The sequence below is a fragment of the Ambystoma mexicanum genome, chromosome 1p, assembly GCF_040938575.1.
Source record: "Ambystoma mexicanum isolate Mex_15411 chromosome 1p, UKY_AmexF1_1, whole genome shotgun sequence".
Lineage (NCBI taxonomy): Eukaryota > Metazoa > Chordata > Amphibia > Caudata > Ambystomatidae > Ambystoma > Ambystoma mexicanum.
The window spans coordinates 1,486,798,389-1,486,816,985 of NC_090921.1; the positions used below are offsets into that span (position 1 = coordinate 1,486,798,389).

The following is an 18,597-nucleotide window of genomic DNA, read 5'->3' on the forward strand; positions in this document are numbered from 1 at the left end:
TCCTGCAATCCACGTACCCGGCCATTTCGCGTGTGCAACTTCCAGCGCACTCCTGCAAACCACGTACCCGGCCATTTCGCGTGTGCAACTTCCCGCGCACTCCTGCAATCCACGTACCCGGCCATTTCGCGTGTGCAACTTCCCGCGCACTGCTGCAATCCACGTACCCGGCCATTTCGCGTGTGCAACTTCCAGCGCACTCCTGCAATCCACGTACCCGGCCATTTCGCGTGTGCAACTTCCCGCGCACTCCTGCAATCCACGTACCCGGCCATTTCGCGTGTGCAATTTCCCGCGCACCCCTCGAATCCACGTTCCCTGCCATATCGCGTGTGGGACTTCCCGCGCGCCCCTGAAATCCACGTACCCGGCGATTTCGCGTGTGCAACTTCCCGCGCACCCCTCGAATCCACGTTCCCTGCCATATCGCGTGTGGGACTTCCCGCGCGCCCCTGAAATCCACGTACCCGGCCATTTCGCGTGTGCAACTTCCCGCGCACCCCTCGAATCCACGTTCCCTGCCATATCGCGTGTGGAACTTCCCGCGCACCCCTGCAATCCACGTACCCGCCCATATCGCGTGTGGAACTTACCGCGCACCCCGGTATGCACGCACACGTTTATTTTTTCTCTCTGCGCGTGTCTGTGTTTGTGGGTACCCCTTTGTACGTCATTTGTCCAGGAGGGCAACAGTATTGTACATTGGTCATGTCTGTATATAGGTGCTATTTGTTGGCGCGCCTTTTAGCGCACATTTCTTGCAGGCGCAGACACGCTACCGCCTGCTTTCTTGTGGCGGTCGTGTTTGTGCCTGTTTGTGCCTGTGCGCTGCTTTGAGCGTGCGCTTTTTTGCCCTATTCTATTCCATGAATACGTGTTGTATGCGAGCGTGTGGGCGTTCCGCGCACTTGCCTCCTGAACTTTCCCCGTGCCGCCCACATTCTTCCCCATTCCGAGTGTTGTGCCCCATTTTATTCCCCATTCCGAGTGTCCCGCCCTGTGTTCCGCCTACTTTAGAGCTGTGCGCTGCGCTCGGAGTGATGGCGCAGTGGCCGTGGCGCACGACGTTGGTTGACCTGTGCGCCGGCCTGCGCCGCGCGTTTTTTCCGCGCACGTCCTCTGCTTTTCTTGCGCAGGGACTTCCATGAATCGACGTGCGCTGGTTTCCCTGCGCTTTGCGCTGATTTTCGGCGCAGCGCACGCATTGGCCCCTCTGCGCCGGGATTTTCGGCGCACATTTATTCCATGAATCGGCTTGAAAATGTTGGACTGTCTTTCTGAATGGTTTTGTTCTTTCTAAATAGAATTGTAGAGTATGTAACACATTCAGGTTATATAAGGCCTCTTCGGCCGCAGGAGAATGTGGCGTACAATGAAAAACCAGAAGGAATATTTCTTGATTTAGATGAAAATCCAATACAACTTTAGCTAAGACGGAGGGCACTGTAAGAAGAACTACCTTATCTTTATGAAAAACAAGATAAGGTTCCTCTGAAGATAGAGCCTCAAGCTCTCCTATTCTCCTAGAGTAACAGCTACAAAAAACCAGCTTTTCATGATAAAAAAACCAAATCACAAGAAGCCATGGGTTCAAAAGCTTTTACATGAATGTAGAAAGGACCAGATTCAAATCTCACTGAGATGGAGGATCACAAATCAATGGATGGAAGCGAAGGAGGCCTTCAAAACGCCCAGGACTGCCTCACTTCATAGGGAAAAAGATGCTTTCTCGTCATAAAAATAAGCCCCCATTACTGACAAATAGTGTTTACAATTGTCAACTTTCAAACCTGTTGAAACCAAAAAGTACGTAAAGGACATTAAATCATTTATTGAAGCCTCTAATGGATTCAAATTCCGAGCCAAAGCCCAATGGCAAAACTGCAATCATTTGCATCAATATTGTTTCTTAGTGGAAGCCTTCCTAGAGGATCCCATGATTTCCAAATTCTGTTCCGATAAATGTAGATCTGAGAAGGCCATCTCTTCAGGAACCAAGCCTTCAAGTTTAGCAATTCAGGGGAGGAGTTGAAGCACCTTGTGTCAGAAGATCCTCCATCATTGGTAAATCCCTCATCACTAAACCTGACAGAGCCAGAGGGTCTGGATAAAAAATCTGACATGGCAAGAACGGGATCACGAGAATCATCGTCAAATTGTGAGTCATCTTGAACTTCATCAACATCTTGGGTATAGGGGAAAGAGGGGGAAGGGCATACAGAATCTTTTATGACCAGTCCAGTTGCAGGGCGTACCCCAAGGATTGATGTTCCTGACCCGCCCTCGATGCAAAAATAGGGTACAGTGCATTGTATTGGGTTGCAAACAAATTCACTGCTGGCCAACCCCACTTCGGGAAAAGCATCCTTACAAATGTTGTTTTCAGTTCTCATTTGTGTGGGACGTATTTTAACCTGCTCAGTTTTTTCAGCCAAGATGTTTTTCTTTCAGTCTAAATGGGATGCTATCAGAAAAATGTGGTTTTCCCTGGCCCAATGTCATATGTTCTCTGCGAGAACACCCAGAGGGTGGGAATGAGTCCCTCCTTTTTTGTTCACAAAGAACATTGCAGTGGTATTGTCCATTATAATCTCTACCACTTTTCCCTGAACCGAGGGAAGAAAAGACTTTAGAGCATGAATGATTGCTCACAACTCCAAAACTTTTATGAGGTCTCTCTTTTCCTGTTTTGACCAGAGACCATGTGTTATCAGATCTAGACAATAACCTCCTTATCCGTACTCTGATGGATCCGTCATTACCATAATGTGATGGTGGAGAGTTTAAAAAGGAAAACAGATAAAAAAGATTCTACAAAATGATCCACCAAGACAGGGATTCTTGAACATTACTTGGTATTGGAATCTCTATGTTTTGAGGGTCCAACAGTTGATTCCTGTTGCTGGCCAGATGCTATTGAATAGTTATCATCCGCATCTCGTGAAGGGTACTAGATGGATCCAAGATGGCATCAGCCCCAAGATTCTTTGGTACCACCAGGCTGACAGAGATGGATGTGTCTAAGAAATTGAGATTACGTCTTGAATAGACAACACCCTGTCTACAGGAGGAAAAGGAATCATTACAGTATTATCTTTTACTGATGTGATAAACTGAATCCTGTGAGATGGGATCAGCTTTGACTTGGCCACATTTATTGAAAAACCTAGTTCAAACAATGTGTCGTATGTAAGTTGTACTTTCTGCGTATCTCCTCTGGAGATTGGGCCTTTATCAACCACTAATCCAGGTATGGGTAGAGATGAACCTTCTTCAATCGTGAATAAGCTGCTAATGCGCCCAGAACCATGGTGAAAATTCTGGGAGCAGAATTCAGCCCAAATGGGAGACAGGTGTATTGGTGGTATACCTTCCCTCTGGTTAACTTCAGGTATTGATGGTGTTCCTTTAGAATGGGAATATGAACATATGCATCTTGAAGATCTAGAGATGTCATCCAGTCATTGTGCTGGTGTGCCGCTAGACCCTAAGGCACAATTGGTTCAGATCTGAACAATCCAATATTGGTCGAATTCCACCTGTCTTTTTTGGAATAATAAAATAGCAGGAATAGAAATGCCCACCTATTTCTTCTTCTGGATCCAATTCTATCACTCCTAGAGATAAACATTTTTGAATCTCTTTGAGAAGCTCTAAAGATGTTTTTTGGAACTTTGGTGGCAAAAAAGGTGGTATAGCAGGAAAGGCCAGAGAGTAACCTTACCAAACCATGTTCAAAATCTAATCCTCTTTTGTGATGTTTTTCCATTGATGAGGCCATTTTAAAATCCTTCCTGCTACTCGGGTGTTTGCTCTTTGATGCAGGTCAGAGCAGGTGGTTTTTACACCCCCGGATGTAAGTCAAAAAGACTTCTTTTAATCCTGAGGGGTAGAAGTTGAAGGAGTGACTGCTCACTTCAACTTTGGCCTATATCCCCTCTTCTGGGATGAGGAATAATATGGCTTATTAAAAGAGGATATAATGTTATTTGCTGAAGACTGTGGCTTAAAAGACCTAACATTCTGATGGTATGGTTGCTTCACTGAGATGAAACTCTCAAGATTTTTCTGCAGTAACACTCACCTTGCATTTCTGAAGCACTTTGTCCATTGACAGATCAAACACAGTTTTCCCATCAAACAGTAGGACTATTACCTTGTCCTGAATGTCCTGATACAAGGACATAGCCAATAAGTAAGCATGTCTACGTATGCACACTGCCCTCTCATAGCCTGCAGTTGCTGTATCACAGTGTCTCTACCTTTTGAGACCCAGAAACAAAATGTGTCTGCAGCTGCTTGTGGGAGTAGTTCTGTAAAACGATAAACATTCCCCCAATTCAAGATATTACAGCCAGCCAAAACCATGGCCGTATTGACCTATCTGAGCTGTAATCAAGCATTGGCATAAGATTCTTTACCTTGAGCCTCCCAGGCCTTAGCATTTTAGTCTAGAACAGAGGCGGGAGAAGGTGCAGGACTGTTGCCCTTTGAACCTAGAGCCACAGAGACTACAGAAGACTGCGCTGGCAGATTTCACATTAGAACAAAAGTCTCCTCTTTCAGTACCTTGTATTTAGCATCCAGTGCTTTGGACACAATAGGATCAGAATGTGGATTTCCTCAATGACATAAAGCCTGTTCCACAACAAATAACTCCATGGAGAATAGAGACTTGGTCTGTTTAGAGAGTAATTTGCCAAAAAACCCTACAGTCTCAGGTTTGTCTTTTGGGAAAATTTCCAGGGCCTGCATGGCCTTTGACACAATGTCATGAAAGATTTTCGTAGGTGAGACCGACACATTTTCATCATCTGAGTCTGTGCCTCTGTCTTTGGTCACCTTCTGTTTCTTACTAGCATTGGTAACAGTGTTGACTCTGTGGGACAAGCCCCTGAGAGGCTTCAGGGGACCCAGGCATGTCTTTATTACGCTGGCCAAAGCTTATAGGAATGGTTCAGACAACATGGTCTCCAAAACTGTGTTGCAGTGTCCTTAGCCATATCAGAAGGTTACCCTGGACTTCTTCTGGTCTCAAAGGGGAAATAGAAGAGTCTATCCTGGACGGCTGTTGTCAGGATAAAAAATATAAAAAACAACATATCTAGGAACCAATATATCTAGGAACCTGTATATTGGTCAACACTAGCTGTGTTGTCGATTGGATAGTCTCAGCCAATAACTCCTCAGTCTCAGGAGAAAACTGAGGGGCAATTTCTGGTGTTGTTCGCCATACTGGAGTACCAAAAAGTTCTTCAGGAGGCACTGTGAAAAATGTTGATGGGTCATAGCCATCAGAGTCCAAAAAGAGATTGACATGTACATTTTGACCCTCCTGTACCGATGCTGCTTTCGCACATCTGTCTTTAGAAGATGTTCTTTTATGCCTCTTTGGAGAAGCTGGTACCCAACAAGAATGTTTGTGTCTCTTATGAGATTTCCTGTCATCCTTCCTCGGTACAGAGGAATCTGTAATATTTACTGCAGTAATCAGTTTGGGTTCCAATGCAGTCACAGGGGAGCCAAACAGTACTGATTCAACCCTGGTGGTGACAGTCTCTTTAGAGCTAATCTTGCCTGCAGGGCAGATTCCCGAGGCAGAAGAGCTCTTTCCTGGTACCGTAGTGACCTTGTCAGGAGAGAATAAATCTTACGGTACCAGACAGACCTTTTCCGATCCTTTCCCACCAGGTGGTACTAATGTTTTCCCACCAGTAAGCACACACGTTTTCCCACCCAGAGGTACTTGCAGGTGTAAGCACCCGGGGTGTCTCACAAAACGGTCCAGTGAAGGCCCCGAAAGTGGAGTGGTGGCTCTCACCTTAGTACCAAGGCTGTTGACGAAACACATACCGCGCCTGCTGCTATGGTCTCCCTCTTACTGATGTCAGCCTCCTTCCTGGTTCAAACAAAGTTCTCTATTGTCTTCGGTACCGGTCCCAGCTGTGACATGAAAAGAATACGAGTCCGCTGAGACCTCGTGTGAATTCCAAGACACATTAACTCACTGTGTGATATATCCCCAGGCATCGGACGCAGGCATGATGAGGATCGGCCAACGAGAACTGCTTCCTACATCGGATGCATTGTTTGAACCCCATGGTAAACGGCATACATCAGATGAAGGCACTGCATAAGAGAAAAAAGACAAAATACATCCAATTGGATGAAAAAGGGAATGAACAGCAAAAAGAAACACCGAAAAAAAGGTTGGATGCCATGTAGCACAGCAATTCCGACCCGCCCAGCAGGCGGAAAAACAGGAACTCAGTGTGGACAGTTGGTGATGTATCGGTGAGGGATGGGGCTGCACCCAGGAGTTGGTCCATCAAAGTTCCTAAAGGGGCAGCTATCTTTTTTAGCCTGCTTTTTTCCAACCGGCGTTCCCAATCAGTTGGGAAGGAGGGAGAGCAGGACGACAGAAAAGTAAGGCAATTGTTTCAGACCAGAAAGAAATAGATTAAACTTCTAGCACAGGAAAGCATAATTTTATATTATGGCCGTTATGCTATGCTATGGGCTTCTTTCATATGTGGGGAGTGAACCCTCTGCTGTGTTTGTGTCCCTTGGATGGGTGAATTCCAAGTAAGGCGGCAATTGGTGGGTTCTAAATTATGGCCAGAAGTAGAAATAGTATGGATTGATACTGAGATTGCTATGGTCAGTAGATTTGGGTGAAGGAAAGGAGGACGATAAAGTTGAACTACCCGAAGTTTGGTTGGCAAAACGTCCCGCAAACATTTTAAACTCTTCTGGAGATTTATATGCAGAGGTTCAAGGTCATTCAGGAGTACTAATGTAAGGCCCTGCTTACATGCCCCGATTGCCCTACTGCAGCCAAGCACTCCCCCGCAGGTAGTGAGGCATATTCAACTTTTTTCTATGTTCAGAGCTCTTGCACTGGAAATATAAATGGGTTTAAATTGTTCTTGGATTTTCTGAGAGGGGTATAAAGACATTTTGGGGGCAAGCAGGGAGGCTTAAAACCTTGGCTCAGTGGCTCATGGATCACTTTTGGGCAATTTCACCTAGACTTCGAAAGAAGCCATTTTCTGTTTTTCCTTCCTAGACCAAAATGATCTATGGGGCATATCTGTATTGATTGTAATGATGTTAAACCTCTCACCCACAACCCCAGATAATTCTGCAGGAACTGGGAAAAGAAATACAATGGGCCTCATTATGAGCATGGCGGCACCGCCACCAACGATTGGGCAATAACTGGCCCATTACGAGTTGAATGGGCCCTTAATTGCCCATTCGCGGGTGGCGGTATTGCTGGGCTCCCCATTCCCATTTTGCCCCATAGGGCAGAATGGGGGTGGGGAGCATGGATGCGCTGGCACCGTTGATAACGGTGCCGGTGCAATCACGAGTTCTGCTCGCGGGTGCCGCACAGCCCGCCAGGTAAGACTTGGCAGGCTGTCAGGCACCCGCACCCATAACTCGTAATTCGGCGGGACCGTATGAAAGGTGCCAGTGCCTTAGCGGCACCGTTCATACCGTCACCGCCAACATCATAATGAGGCCCAATGGGTCTAGTTTCTACTGTGCTATTCTCTTTGTATCTCTACAACTGCATGATAAGTTACGCAGGTCAGGCGGTGGTGTTATCAGTTGTTATGTTTAATGCATTTAATCTTTTTGATATTATTTTAGGAAATCTAGGAAGAGGGGCCACAATCCCTTGTGCATTAAGGATTTACAAAACAAATTCTAATTCTTCTTTTTTGGTGGCATGTCTTACCTCCCAAAAGATCTCATCTTCAAAGCACTGTGTATCTGGCGGGGAACCCAGCATTGGTATTTTCAGAATAAAACCTGTAGACACAGAAAAAGCATGAAAAAAAAACACAAGCTCACCTTTTTGCCAATATCACATATATTGTTGATTTAATGCACCATTTAAATATATTGTACTTTGTTTAGTGAAATATTGTTGAACAATCCAAACTTATGACCGAACCGTCTTGAATTTTAACCCTCCTTCATAATTCTTTATGCGATATTGTGATATGTATTTAAATGTTTATAAATATACGGCATGATCCCATGCTATGGTCAATATGTGCATGATAGCTCTGCAGACCCTCTAGACAGAGCACAACACAAATACTCTGCATTGATGAGGGGCTGATTGGGCAGCGCAAGTGTTGTGCGAGGGCATCTCTGAATATGTAAGGCTTTAGCCCCCAAATGGCTGGAGAGCTGGGGGCTTTCTAATGTCAACGGGATGCATGCACGACCTCAATGACACAAGTGCAATTAGCAGACCTCAGGCCATGGGCCTTAATGGACCTTTTTCCCTGAAATGCTTAACATGTTATTTATTTTTCCCATAGTAAAGGGCTATAAATGAAATACCTGTAATGCATGTGTATACCTAAATGCCCCCATAGGACAAAATTAATCAAGACAGAGGTCAAACATCATTCTACCCATACTCCTGATCTAACACAGTGCCTGGGAAGGCCAAGACAGAGTTTGCACAAATGAAAGTAAATCCCTCTCTCAAGCAAGGAGATGATTCATTATTCATTTACCATATACTGTAAGACTAAGTGAATAATTGTCTGCCTATGTGCAGGCAGAGAGATGTGAGGAAATGCAATGCAGATTCAACCCCCATCATTTCCTTTAGGAAATTGGGGCAATGCCTTTTAACTACTAACAGCAAACTGCAAGTGCTAGTAAAAACCTGACATTCTTATAAATCCGCTCCAAACAGTCATAACAGAAGAGGACATCCCGTACCTTCTAGGCCTAGAGAACCAAGGTACCCCTCACTGATGACACCCAATCAGGCCGAAACATGTTTGGAGTTGCTTGGGGTCTTGTGAGTAAGCAGTTTGGGCTGAACTCGGCAAGTGTCCGTAGGACTCCATTAGTGTCCGCATATCAACATCTTGAAATGCACTTTTAAGTAGTTGTGGAAGGACAGATGTTTACGTTCCACACCTAGACCCAGGCACAGGTCATGCAGTGTATGCTGATTACACCGCCCCTTTCGCCAGCCCTACGTATTCATGCAGTAGGCTACCACATTTAAAGTATTACTTCTTTGGAGGCTCTGCAAACTTAGCAATGTGTGACTAAAGTACTCCTAACTGTATAACGGCCACTGCTAAACAAAGAACAGCAACCTGCACTGTGACGTGGGCGTGTAAATGTGGCATTACTTAGATGTATCTGCTGCTTCCCTTACCCATGAAACGAATACATTGTGTGTGCAATGAGCAGTGAGATGGAAAGTACGAATAGGTCACCTGCCGGTTAGACAGTTGAAGAAAAGATGTAACTACAAGTGGGATAGTTTGTAATAAGGCTGCAAAAATGCAAAGCTGGTGCACCTTCCGCACCGACATACTACTGCATGTAAAGGCAAGTAAGGAAACAGCAGAATATGCAGAGGGCAAACAAGTTTACTAGTGGTTGGGAAAGCGTTGTATGTGCATGGGTTGCACAGAATAAATGGCTTCACGGCATAGGTAAAGAACTGTGGTTGGTGTTGTTGTTAACATTCTTGTATTCCACAATGTATGTATATCCTCGAATGGAACCGCTAACAGTAATGGCGTAGCATAAAGTGTTTGTACTGCATGTGACAATAACTCAAATTGAAGGGTAAATAGTGGGCCGTTTACCGCCTTTCAAAGAATGACGTTGTGTACTTTCATATACAGCCTTTGCCACATCTGCTGCAGGCAACAAGAGGGGCACTCCTGTAGGGCAGCAGAGCTGTAAAACAACCTTTCCAAAGCATATTCTGCGCTACAGACCCTTACCTGACAAAGGGCATTGTATTGTACATGTAGTGCAATGCGCTACTGTGCACAGGGAATGCACTTGGAAGTAGATTGCAATGTTCATTACAGGAGTATTACAATGAGTACCGCCTATATAGGTGATGGCCACCCAATAGTTCCATCTCACGGCACACCCCCTATAAAATCTAGGCAGTGCTGCCCCTTCCGTACCGGACTTTTCCTGTGTGTATGAGAAGGTGATAATAAATAAAAGATGCACTGGGGAATGAAAACAGATAAACAAAGAAAGCACCTTTCACAGATGAACAACGGAATTTCCAATGCACGCATGCAGGGTGGGAGGCGTGGCATTGTGGAGAACGGTTTATAGTCATAATGTCGAAAAAAAAAATGTCGACAGACAAAAATGTCGAAAAAAAATGTCGAAAATAATAATGTCGACATCCTATACTTATAATGTAAAAAGTCATTTTTTCGAAAAAAAAATGTCGACATTTTTTTTTTGACATTATGACTATAAACCCTTAAAACTATCAACACCTCACCCAACACCCTCCTGCAACCCCCCCACACCCCCCACCACCACCCTCCCACCCCTCATATGCAACACATTCTATTTATATATTTATTTATTTATTTATTTATTCAATAAATAAATAACCAAAAAAAGGATCATTTACTATGGAGGGGGTCCCCCACAACCCCCCCTCACCCAACACCCCCCTGCCACCCTCCCACACACCCCCAACCACCCTTTCACCCCTCATACTCAACACATACCAATTATATATTTATTTATTTATTTATTTATTTATTTATTTATTTATTTATTCAATAAATAAATAACCAAAAAAAGGATCATTTACTATGGGGGGGGTCCCCCCCAACCCCCCCTCACCCAACACCCCCCTGCCACCCCCCCGACCCCCCCAACCACCCTTTCACCCCTCATACTCAACACATAACAATTATATATTTATTTATTTAGTCAATAATTAAATAAATAAAAATTGTATCATTTACTATGGGGGGGTCCCCCCCCAACCCCCCCTCACCCAACACCCCCCTGCCACCCCCCCCACACCCCCCCAACCACCCCTCATACTCAACACATCTTATATATATATATTTATTTATTCTTACAATAAATACAATTTCGAAAAAATATCGAAAAATATCGACATTTTTGTTTGTCGACATTTTTGTTTTTCGACATTTATTTGTCGACATTTTGACTGTCGACATTTTGACTGTCGACATTATGACTGCACACCGTGGAGAACACTTCAGTGCAGTCTGTTAGAACGGAGTGTGCTGTACAAAGAGGTTTCTTTACGTGTTGCAGAGCTTTTTGAAAACAGTCATAGCGCAACACTTACTGCAAGAAAATATCACTACTTGCAAGAAAGGCACCAATCCAATTTAGATGGGGTGTGCAGAAATCGAGATAGCTGGTGACAGTAAGTTGAATGTTGTAGGTAGGGAAATGTAATGCACAAATACAACTCTTTGAAATGTACCGCGCTGTTTCCATTGACGGACCAAATAGAAAATGACGCTGCCACATCGGTAGCTGCATATTGCGATAGAAAGTTATGCAAGAGATCGGAAAGAAACACATGAACTGGGCAAGTGCCTCTTTCATCGCAAATGGCACTGGAACTCCTGTAACATGCTGTGCAATGTTCCCTGCACAATGACCAGCAATAATGTCGTCATGTTTGCGTATCACACACACAAACCAAAATCAGGCACTTCATTGTACCCAGTCCATAGCAGCACACGTGTACATCATAGATTGATAAATGAGTAGAGAGTGCAGAGTGTTTTGCATTCACTTTCAATGAATGTATGTCGGCATACCCTGAAATCTGCATGCTGTGCCTCGCAAAACACACACCCATAACGGCACCCTCTACATTTTGTGAACAAATACACAGTGTAGCTCCGTTGGGCCGTACATAACACACCCACAAACTTGATTGCCCAATCCCGTAGCCTCTGCAGGCCCATTTCTATGGGCGTCATCTGCAAAAGGGGCATATGTATCACGTGCCACCCTGCAACTATCCCAATATTTGCAGACTTTTCGTGTTGCACGTGCGCGGGAGTGGGGGAATAACTTTGTACCAGGTGAGTGCATGTCATTGGGTGTGGTGGCTCTTAAAAGAACCTTTGTTTTTTTATGGTTTTTTTAAAAAAAATATATTTTTTTAATTGTGCTTCCCGAGAAACACTTACATTGCAGTTTTCATACGTGCATTTCGAACTGCAGCTCACAATCTTACAGTAGGGTTTTCAGTGCAGTCTGTAGATTGTGCACGAACATTTCATTCCCACAGGCCGAAAAAGACATGCCATTTCCCTTGAAAAGGTATATGTATCGGTAACCAATGTTTTCATTGTCACAGGAGAACATCCCAGCAGCACTCAAGAAGTCACACATGCTTCTGTTGATACGACCCCTTCCGACCTCTGGCTATGGACAGGAAGCATTGGAATAATGCCAGGCAATTCTCGACAGTATACATGAGAAAAGCACCTTGGCAGTAGGAATAATGCACTGCACTGCTTTCATCAAAATCTTCACTTGTCTGAACACACGAGAACAAATCATGGAATCCAAAAAGAAGCCTCCAAAGTGCATGATCACAACATGTACAGTTGCCGAAGAGGCCACGCATCGACATTCTTGAAGCAGTCCGCCGACACAGTATGATTAGATATCACTCCACAAAAAATCCACTCCCTCAAAACCTGAATTGCTAGACAAGTCTTCTTGGAGCGCATACATGCACAGATCTTCCACAAACTAATCACACACGACGAAAACTCTACGCCTGTGCGCCTTGCCATGTTTGCCATCCGCAGTACACAAAGTTCTGGAACGGTTAATGCCTCCCTTTCCTGTGACGCACACCCAGAGCACATGCTTGGCCAAAGGCCATAGTCTCATCTCCATTGGCCAACATGGTCAGAAGGGCAAAATGTGGCTTGTGCCTTTCCCAAAACACTGTGAGGGAGGCACCCCGGGGAACCAGGGGGAGTTCTTCTCCCTATTGGTGCTCTTTCCTGTAACGTACACCCTGACCACCTAATTGGCCAAAGGGCATAGTCTCATTTCTATTGGCTAGCATGCTCACAAACGCAGAATGTGTCACGTGCCTTTCTCCAAGTACCGCCAGGGCAGCGCTCCAGTAAAGCCAGAGCAGTCCTTCTTCCTATTGGCATGCGTTCCTCTGACGCACACCCTGAGCAGCATATGATAGGGCAATCTCTACAGTCCCATTTCCATAGTCCAACATGGTGAGGAGCATCGAATGTGGCACGTGCGAGTCCCCAGTACGTCGACTGCTGGGCCCGAGAGAAGCAGGAGTCCCTCTTCCTATTGCCACCCATCCTAAGCAACTCATTGGACAATCCCTGCAGTTCCATTTTCGTGGCCGCCACCCGCTAAATCCCTACATGTGACTTTCATGCTGAGTGTGGCTGTGGGGGAATAACTTGCATCCAGGGCATTGGGAGTTCGTACTAAGGGGTGACTCTTAAAAGAGTCTGTTTTTCTTTTTTTTTTAGATCCTTCTACAAAAACGCCTTTTTTGTCTGTTTTCAGTCATTTTTGAGTTTTCTTCTGCGCACATTAGTTCTGTAAACTCTTCACCGCATCCTGTAGACGAGCAAATGAAACTGCTTTGCCAATGGAGGACAACAAAATGCCATTTTCTTGGAAACACTCTGCATGTCTACAAGTAATAAGGTCACTGTTGCAGAAGAACATTCCATGAGCAGACAAAAAAGTGTATATGCTTCTGTTGATGTGACACCTTCCTTCATCTGGCTCGGCACAACATCCATGAGCAGTAGGCCATGCTCTTCGCGGTGTTGTAGATGAGAGAAGCACCTTTGGCGGTGGGAAAAAATTGTCCTCATGTCACCCTGCAATCTCCTCAGTCTAGGGGACAAATGTAAGCAAGGCAGGTAACCCATATGCATGCCGCCGTTAGAAATTACGATAAAATCTACTACTGGAAACGTGGCAAGGTCTTTGCAAAGTACATGCATATCGACAAAATGGCACTCATACACAGCGTTCCACAATGCGTCCACTCCTTCCAAACCAAAATTGCTGTCAAAATGTCTTTGCAGATCACAGTTGGGCACATCTATTGCAAAGGGAGCACCTACAGGCAACGCAATACGTTTCGTCATGTCAGCCACCCTCAGTACGCACAGTATAATGTGCAACAGTTTTACCTCCCCTTCCTGTTAACCACACCCACTCTACTTGATTGGCTAATCTCCACACTGCAATGGCAATTGGGCACGGTGGTGTAAAGGACAGATTTTGCCACGTGTATCTCCGAAAGTAGCACGTGAGCCACACCTCTGCAAAACTGTAATAGTCCTCCTTCCCTTTGCACTATCTTCTCTGCAGCTGTACCTCATTAGGTTATACTGTCAAACAGGCACAAATGCATCCACCAATTGCATTAAAGGCACCATCATCGAACGCTGTCACTGCTGTGCAGCACTTGAAATGTACCGTTACACATTCACAGTACAAATATCGTGCCATTACAAAGCACGTCCACTACAAAGTTCAATGAAAGTATGCACGATTTCACCATCCGCATACATCCACATGGACACCCAGATTGTGGCACGTGCCATCCTGAAAGTACCGCGCAATCTACTACCTTTTCGTGATAGTGAAGGTGGGGGGTTGTGGTGGGTGGTAAACAATATGCAAATAGGCAGGGGATTTAGTCTTCCAGCGTATATGTGTGAAAGATTATTAATTTTTTTTTACGTGCGTGCAAGCACATTTGTTCTGTATTTTCTCTTTGTATGTATTTCGGTTTGCCTGTCCTCACATTTTTACAACATTTTGGTCAATGCTTTCTGCACAGTGCGAAAGAAAACAGCATTGCCAATGGTGATCGAATAAATGCCATTTCTATGGAACCACTGTAATTTTGCGACCGCATGATCTCATAGTGGGTGGAGAACATGCCAGCAGTCTGTATAAACCAATGCATAAATCTGTTTATAACACACCTTCCAACCGCTGGCCGGGGACAAATTACACTGTCATGATCCCACACTGCTCTTGGTGTGATGAATAAGAAAAACACCTTGGCAGTAGGGAACATATGCATCACTGCGATCAGCAACCTCATCAGTAGACGGATTAATCATCCACACGACATGTAACCCAAATGTGCACTTCCATAGTGCACCACAACCCAGTCCACATTCATGATGGATGCCACATATCTGCAAAGGCGAACCATCCCGCCGAAACTGTAGTCACCCTGACAGACCCAGAAAGCGTCCACTCCTTCCAACCTGAAATTACCAGCAACGCCTCTTTGCACGCAACACCTGTGCAGATGGTGCACAAATATATCACTGACAATAAGCACAGTGCGTCTCTCCATTTCGACCACCCTCACGACAAAGAAATGTGACAAAATGGTAATGCCTCTTCCTATCAACCACGCCCTTAACTCCTCATTGTCTATTTCCTACAATTCGATTTCCATTTCCACCCTGCTCATAATGGGAGGATGTGCACGTGCGCTTTACCATCTACAGTGAGGGCCACAGCCCAATAAAGCTGTGCCAATACTTCCCTTTGCACGGTCACTTTTTGCAGCACTCCCCAATTTGGGTGCTGTCACATTTCAAAACATGCATGCACCAATCGCATACAACACCTCTGCACTGCATACTGTCATTTTTGTACACCACTTTTACCATTCACCACTCTCAGTACACGTTCCGTTTGTATGTAAAGCCCCTCCACCAGAAATGTCTGCTAAAGAAGGCAGTATTGCAGCATCCACATACGGCCCCAGAAACCACAACCATAGTGCAGCCTGCACCATCGCTACGCACTACCGATCACACGCTGTTGTGCCACTGCCAAACTATGCACACCACCTTCACAACATTGGGCCTACTTCAATAAATTTGCACACAGCAGAGTAACCAACCACATATAAGCTGCCCTTCAACCATACCCACTTCCATAGTCACATTACGTACGCACTGCACACTGTGGCCACACTAACCAACTACTCACTGCACCATTTCCTGCCACACACCAAATACTGTGGCATGTTTCAACTATCACCACAACCATAGAATGCACAATTCACGCTTTGCAACTCACTTGGTCTGCTGTAGCACATCGACAATGTGCTTCACATCCATTTCCCAAACATCACCACCCTGTGCCGCATGCACTGCCAAACCTGCATTGCTCCAGTGGGTCTGCTCCTTGCACACATTCCCCCCACCGTAATTGGACAACACATGTCAGCATATCGTCAAATACCACTATACACATATACACCACTGGCACACGCATTGCACCCAGTGCCCACACAGCATGACTTTTCTCTGCAGCAACTCCAACCACAGAGCACCGCCATGGAGGTATGCAGTAACAAATTGCAACAGTTACGGTATGATATGATATGGCATTTATAACGTGCCTATACACAAGTGTTTCAAGGCGCGACAAGGCAAGGAAGGGGGAACAGAGGGAAGACGGACAGCGATCCTACTAGGCCAGGTGTCATTCAGATCACACAAGTGCATGGGAAGGTGGAAGGGGTAAAGTGCGGGGGGGAAGGTGAGGGGACAGTGCAGTACAAGGAATAAGAATAAATACAATAATAAAGTAGGCCAACAGGTGGCAAGTGCAGGCATCAGGTGTCAAGTGCTGGTAGTGGGACTGTAGGGATACAGAAAAAGTCACCAAGTGTGGTGTTTGCAAGGAAGGCAGTGCAGGTGTGCGACTGGTGGGGGAGGTTACCTAGGCCAGAGATCAGGGGTGGCCAGGTAACCAGTATAGTTTCAGCCAGGAGCCAGCAGGGGAGAGGAGGGGAAAAAGCAGAAGCAAAGAGAAAGGTTTTGAGGTACTTCCAGAACCGGAGATGGTTCTCCTCAAGTTTAAGGGAGGAAGGGAGGCTGATCCAGAGGGAGGCCCCAGCTGAGGATCTACCACCAACACGTTGCTTGGAGATGTGACTAACCCTGAGGGAGTTGGAGGCAGATGAGCGAAGGGCTCGAGAAGGAAAATATTTAGTAAGAGAGAGTTGAAGGTATTGAGGCCCCAGGCTCCAGAAGGCCTTGTGGACAATGCAGAGGGTTTTGAACTTAATCCTCGCAGCCACCGGGAGCCAGTGTAGAGATTCCAGTCCTGGAGAGATATGATCCCTGGGCTTGAGGCTAAGGACAAGTCTCGCAGTCCTGGATGAGTTGCAGAGGGCGGAGAGTAGAGGCAGGAAGATTTAGAAAGTGGCTCTTGCAATAGTCCAGCCTAGAGAGAACAGTGAGCTTCTGGGGAAAAGAGAGGAAAGGAAGAATACCTCTGAGGAGGTGCAGATGACCCTGAGGTTCTTAGCCTCGCATGTGGGAGCAGGAAGAGGGCCAAGAGAGGCTGGCCAGAGAGAGACAGGAAAGGAGGGAGTGGGTGTGCCGATGAGGAGAATCTCAGTCTAACTGGCATTAAGGCAGAGGTCATTGGTGGTACACCACTCCTGGATAGCAGACAGACAGTCAATGATGAGGTATTGGTTGAACAGCCAGGGAGAGAGGTTAGACCACTGGGGGACACCACAGGTAGAGAAAAAGATAGCGGAGAGGAAGGACCCAATTTGGACCTGGGAGGACCTGGGAGGGTCGGTCAGAGAGGAAAAAAGTCAGCCACACCACGGTCTGACCGGTGACGCCCAGGTTATCACAGAGACATTTGAGCAGGATGGCATGGTTGACCGTGTCAAAGGCGGAAGAGAGATCAAGCTAGATGAGGCCACAGGGGGTGTTAGAATCAAGGTTAGAGAGCAGGTCTTCACGGATGTTCAGGAGAGCAGTTTCCGCGTTTCTGGCAGCTCTGAAGCCAGACTGCTGGTCATGAAGGCAACCAACAGATTCAGTGTGGAGATTGAGCTGGGAGATGGCCAGTTTTTCAAGGAGTTTGCACAGGAAGGGAGTGATGGAGATTGGGCGATAGTTAGCCGGGCAGGAGGGGTCAGCAGAGGGTTTCTTAAGAAGAGGGTGCACCAGGGAGTACCCCAATGTAAAAACAAGACACTCTCTCCTGTATTCCTGTACACTTTCAATCACATACTATGGGCATACCCACCACCATTCCCAAACTATTGTGCCACTGCCAACCTACCCACAATCTATTTGCAACAGGGGCCTATAACGGCTGAAATTGGCTCCACACCCATTCCTTACATGTCACCACCCTGTAACTCATGTACATTGAAAAATGCATTGCTGGCGTGCATGTCCTCAAGGCCTAGGCTCTTGAATGCATGGCCTACGGCCTATGGCCTTCGGCCATGATTCCAATGGTCTAGGCGTTGAACACACTCACACCAACGTAATGCCACCATGCATGTCTCCATGTCAGCTTCTGCGACAATGCACATAGACACCACTGCCACCAACATTCCTACCCAACCTATACAGCGCCATTTCGCTACGCAGCAGAAAATTCCAACATTTAACATGATGGCCACGTGGGCAGCTACCATTTTGCACAAACGTACCACACGTAGGTAGAAGCACTTCACCCCAACTCCCCCACACCATGAAACACACAATCACGATCATAGGTCGCACTTAGCAGAATGCACAAACATATTAAATCCTCCACCACCTCTACCAACAGCCATTCACAAAGTACTGTGTCACTGCCAACCTAGCCGCAATCAGTTTGCAGCACTAACACTACTGCAACCAATTGGCACACACCACATTTTGCAAGCACCATCCTGTACCGGATGCAGACTGAAACATGCCTTCC

The 18,597-nt window shown here is 46.0% G+C and overlaps 1 protein-coding gene across 1 annotated transcript in view; it reads right to left on the reverse strand.

The window, feature by feature from the left end:
- The window catches only part of RHBG (Rh family B glycoprotein), a 297,643-nt gene that overhangs the window by 33,008 nt on the left and 246,038 nt on the right, over positions 1–18,597 (reverse strand). The window contains exon 9 of the mRNA XM_069607158.1: positions 7,748–7,821. Coding sequence (XP_069463259.1) covers positions 7,748–7,821 — 74 coding nt within the window. The remainder of the gene's footprint in view (positions 1–7,747; positions 7,822–18,597) is intronic.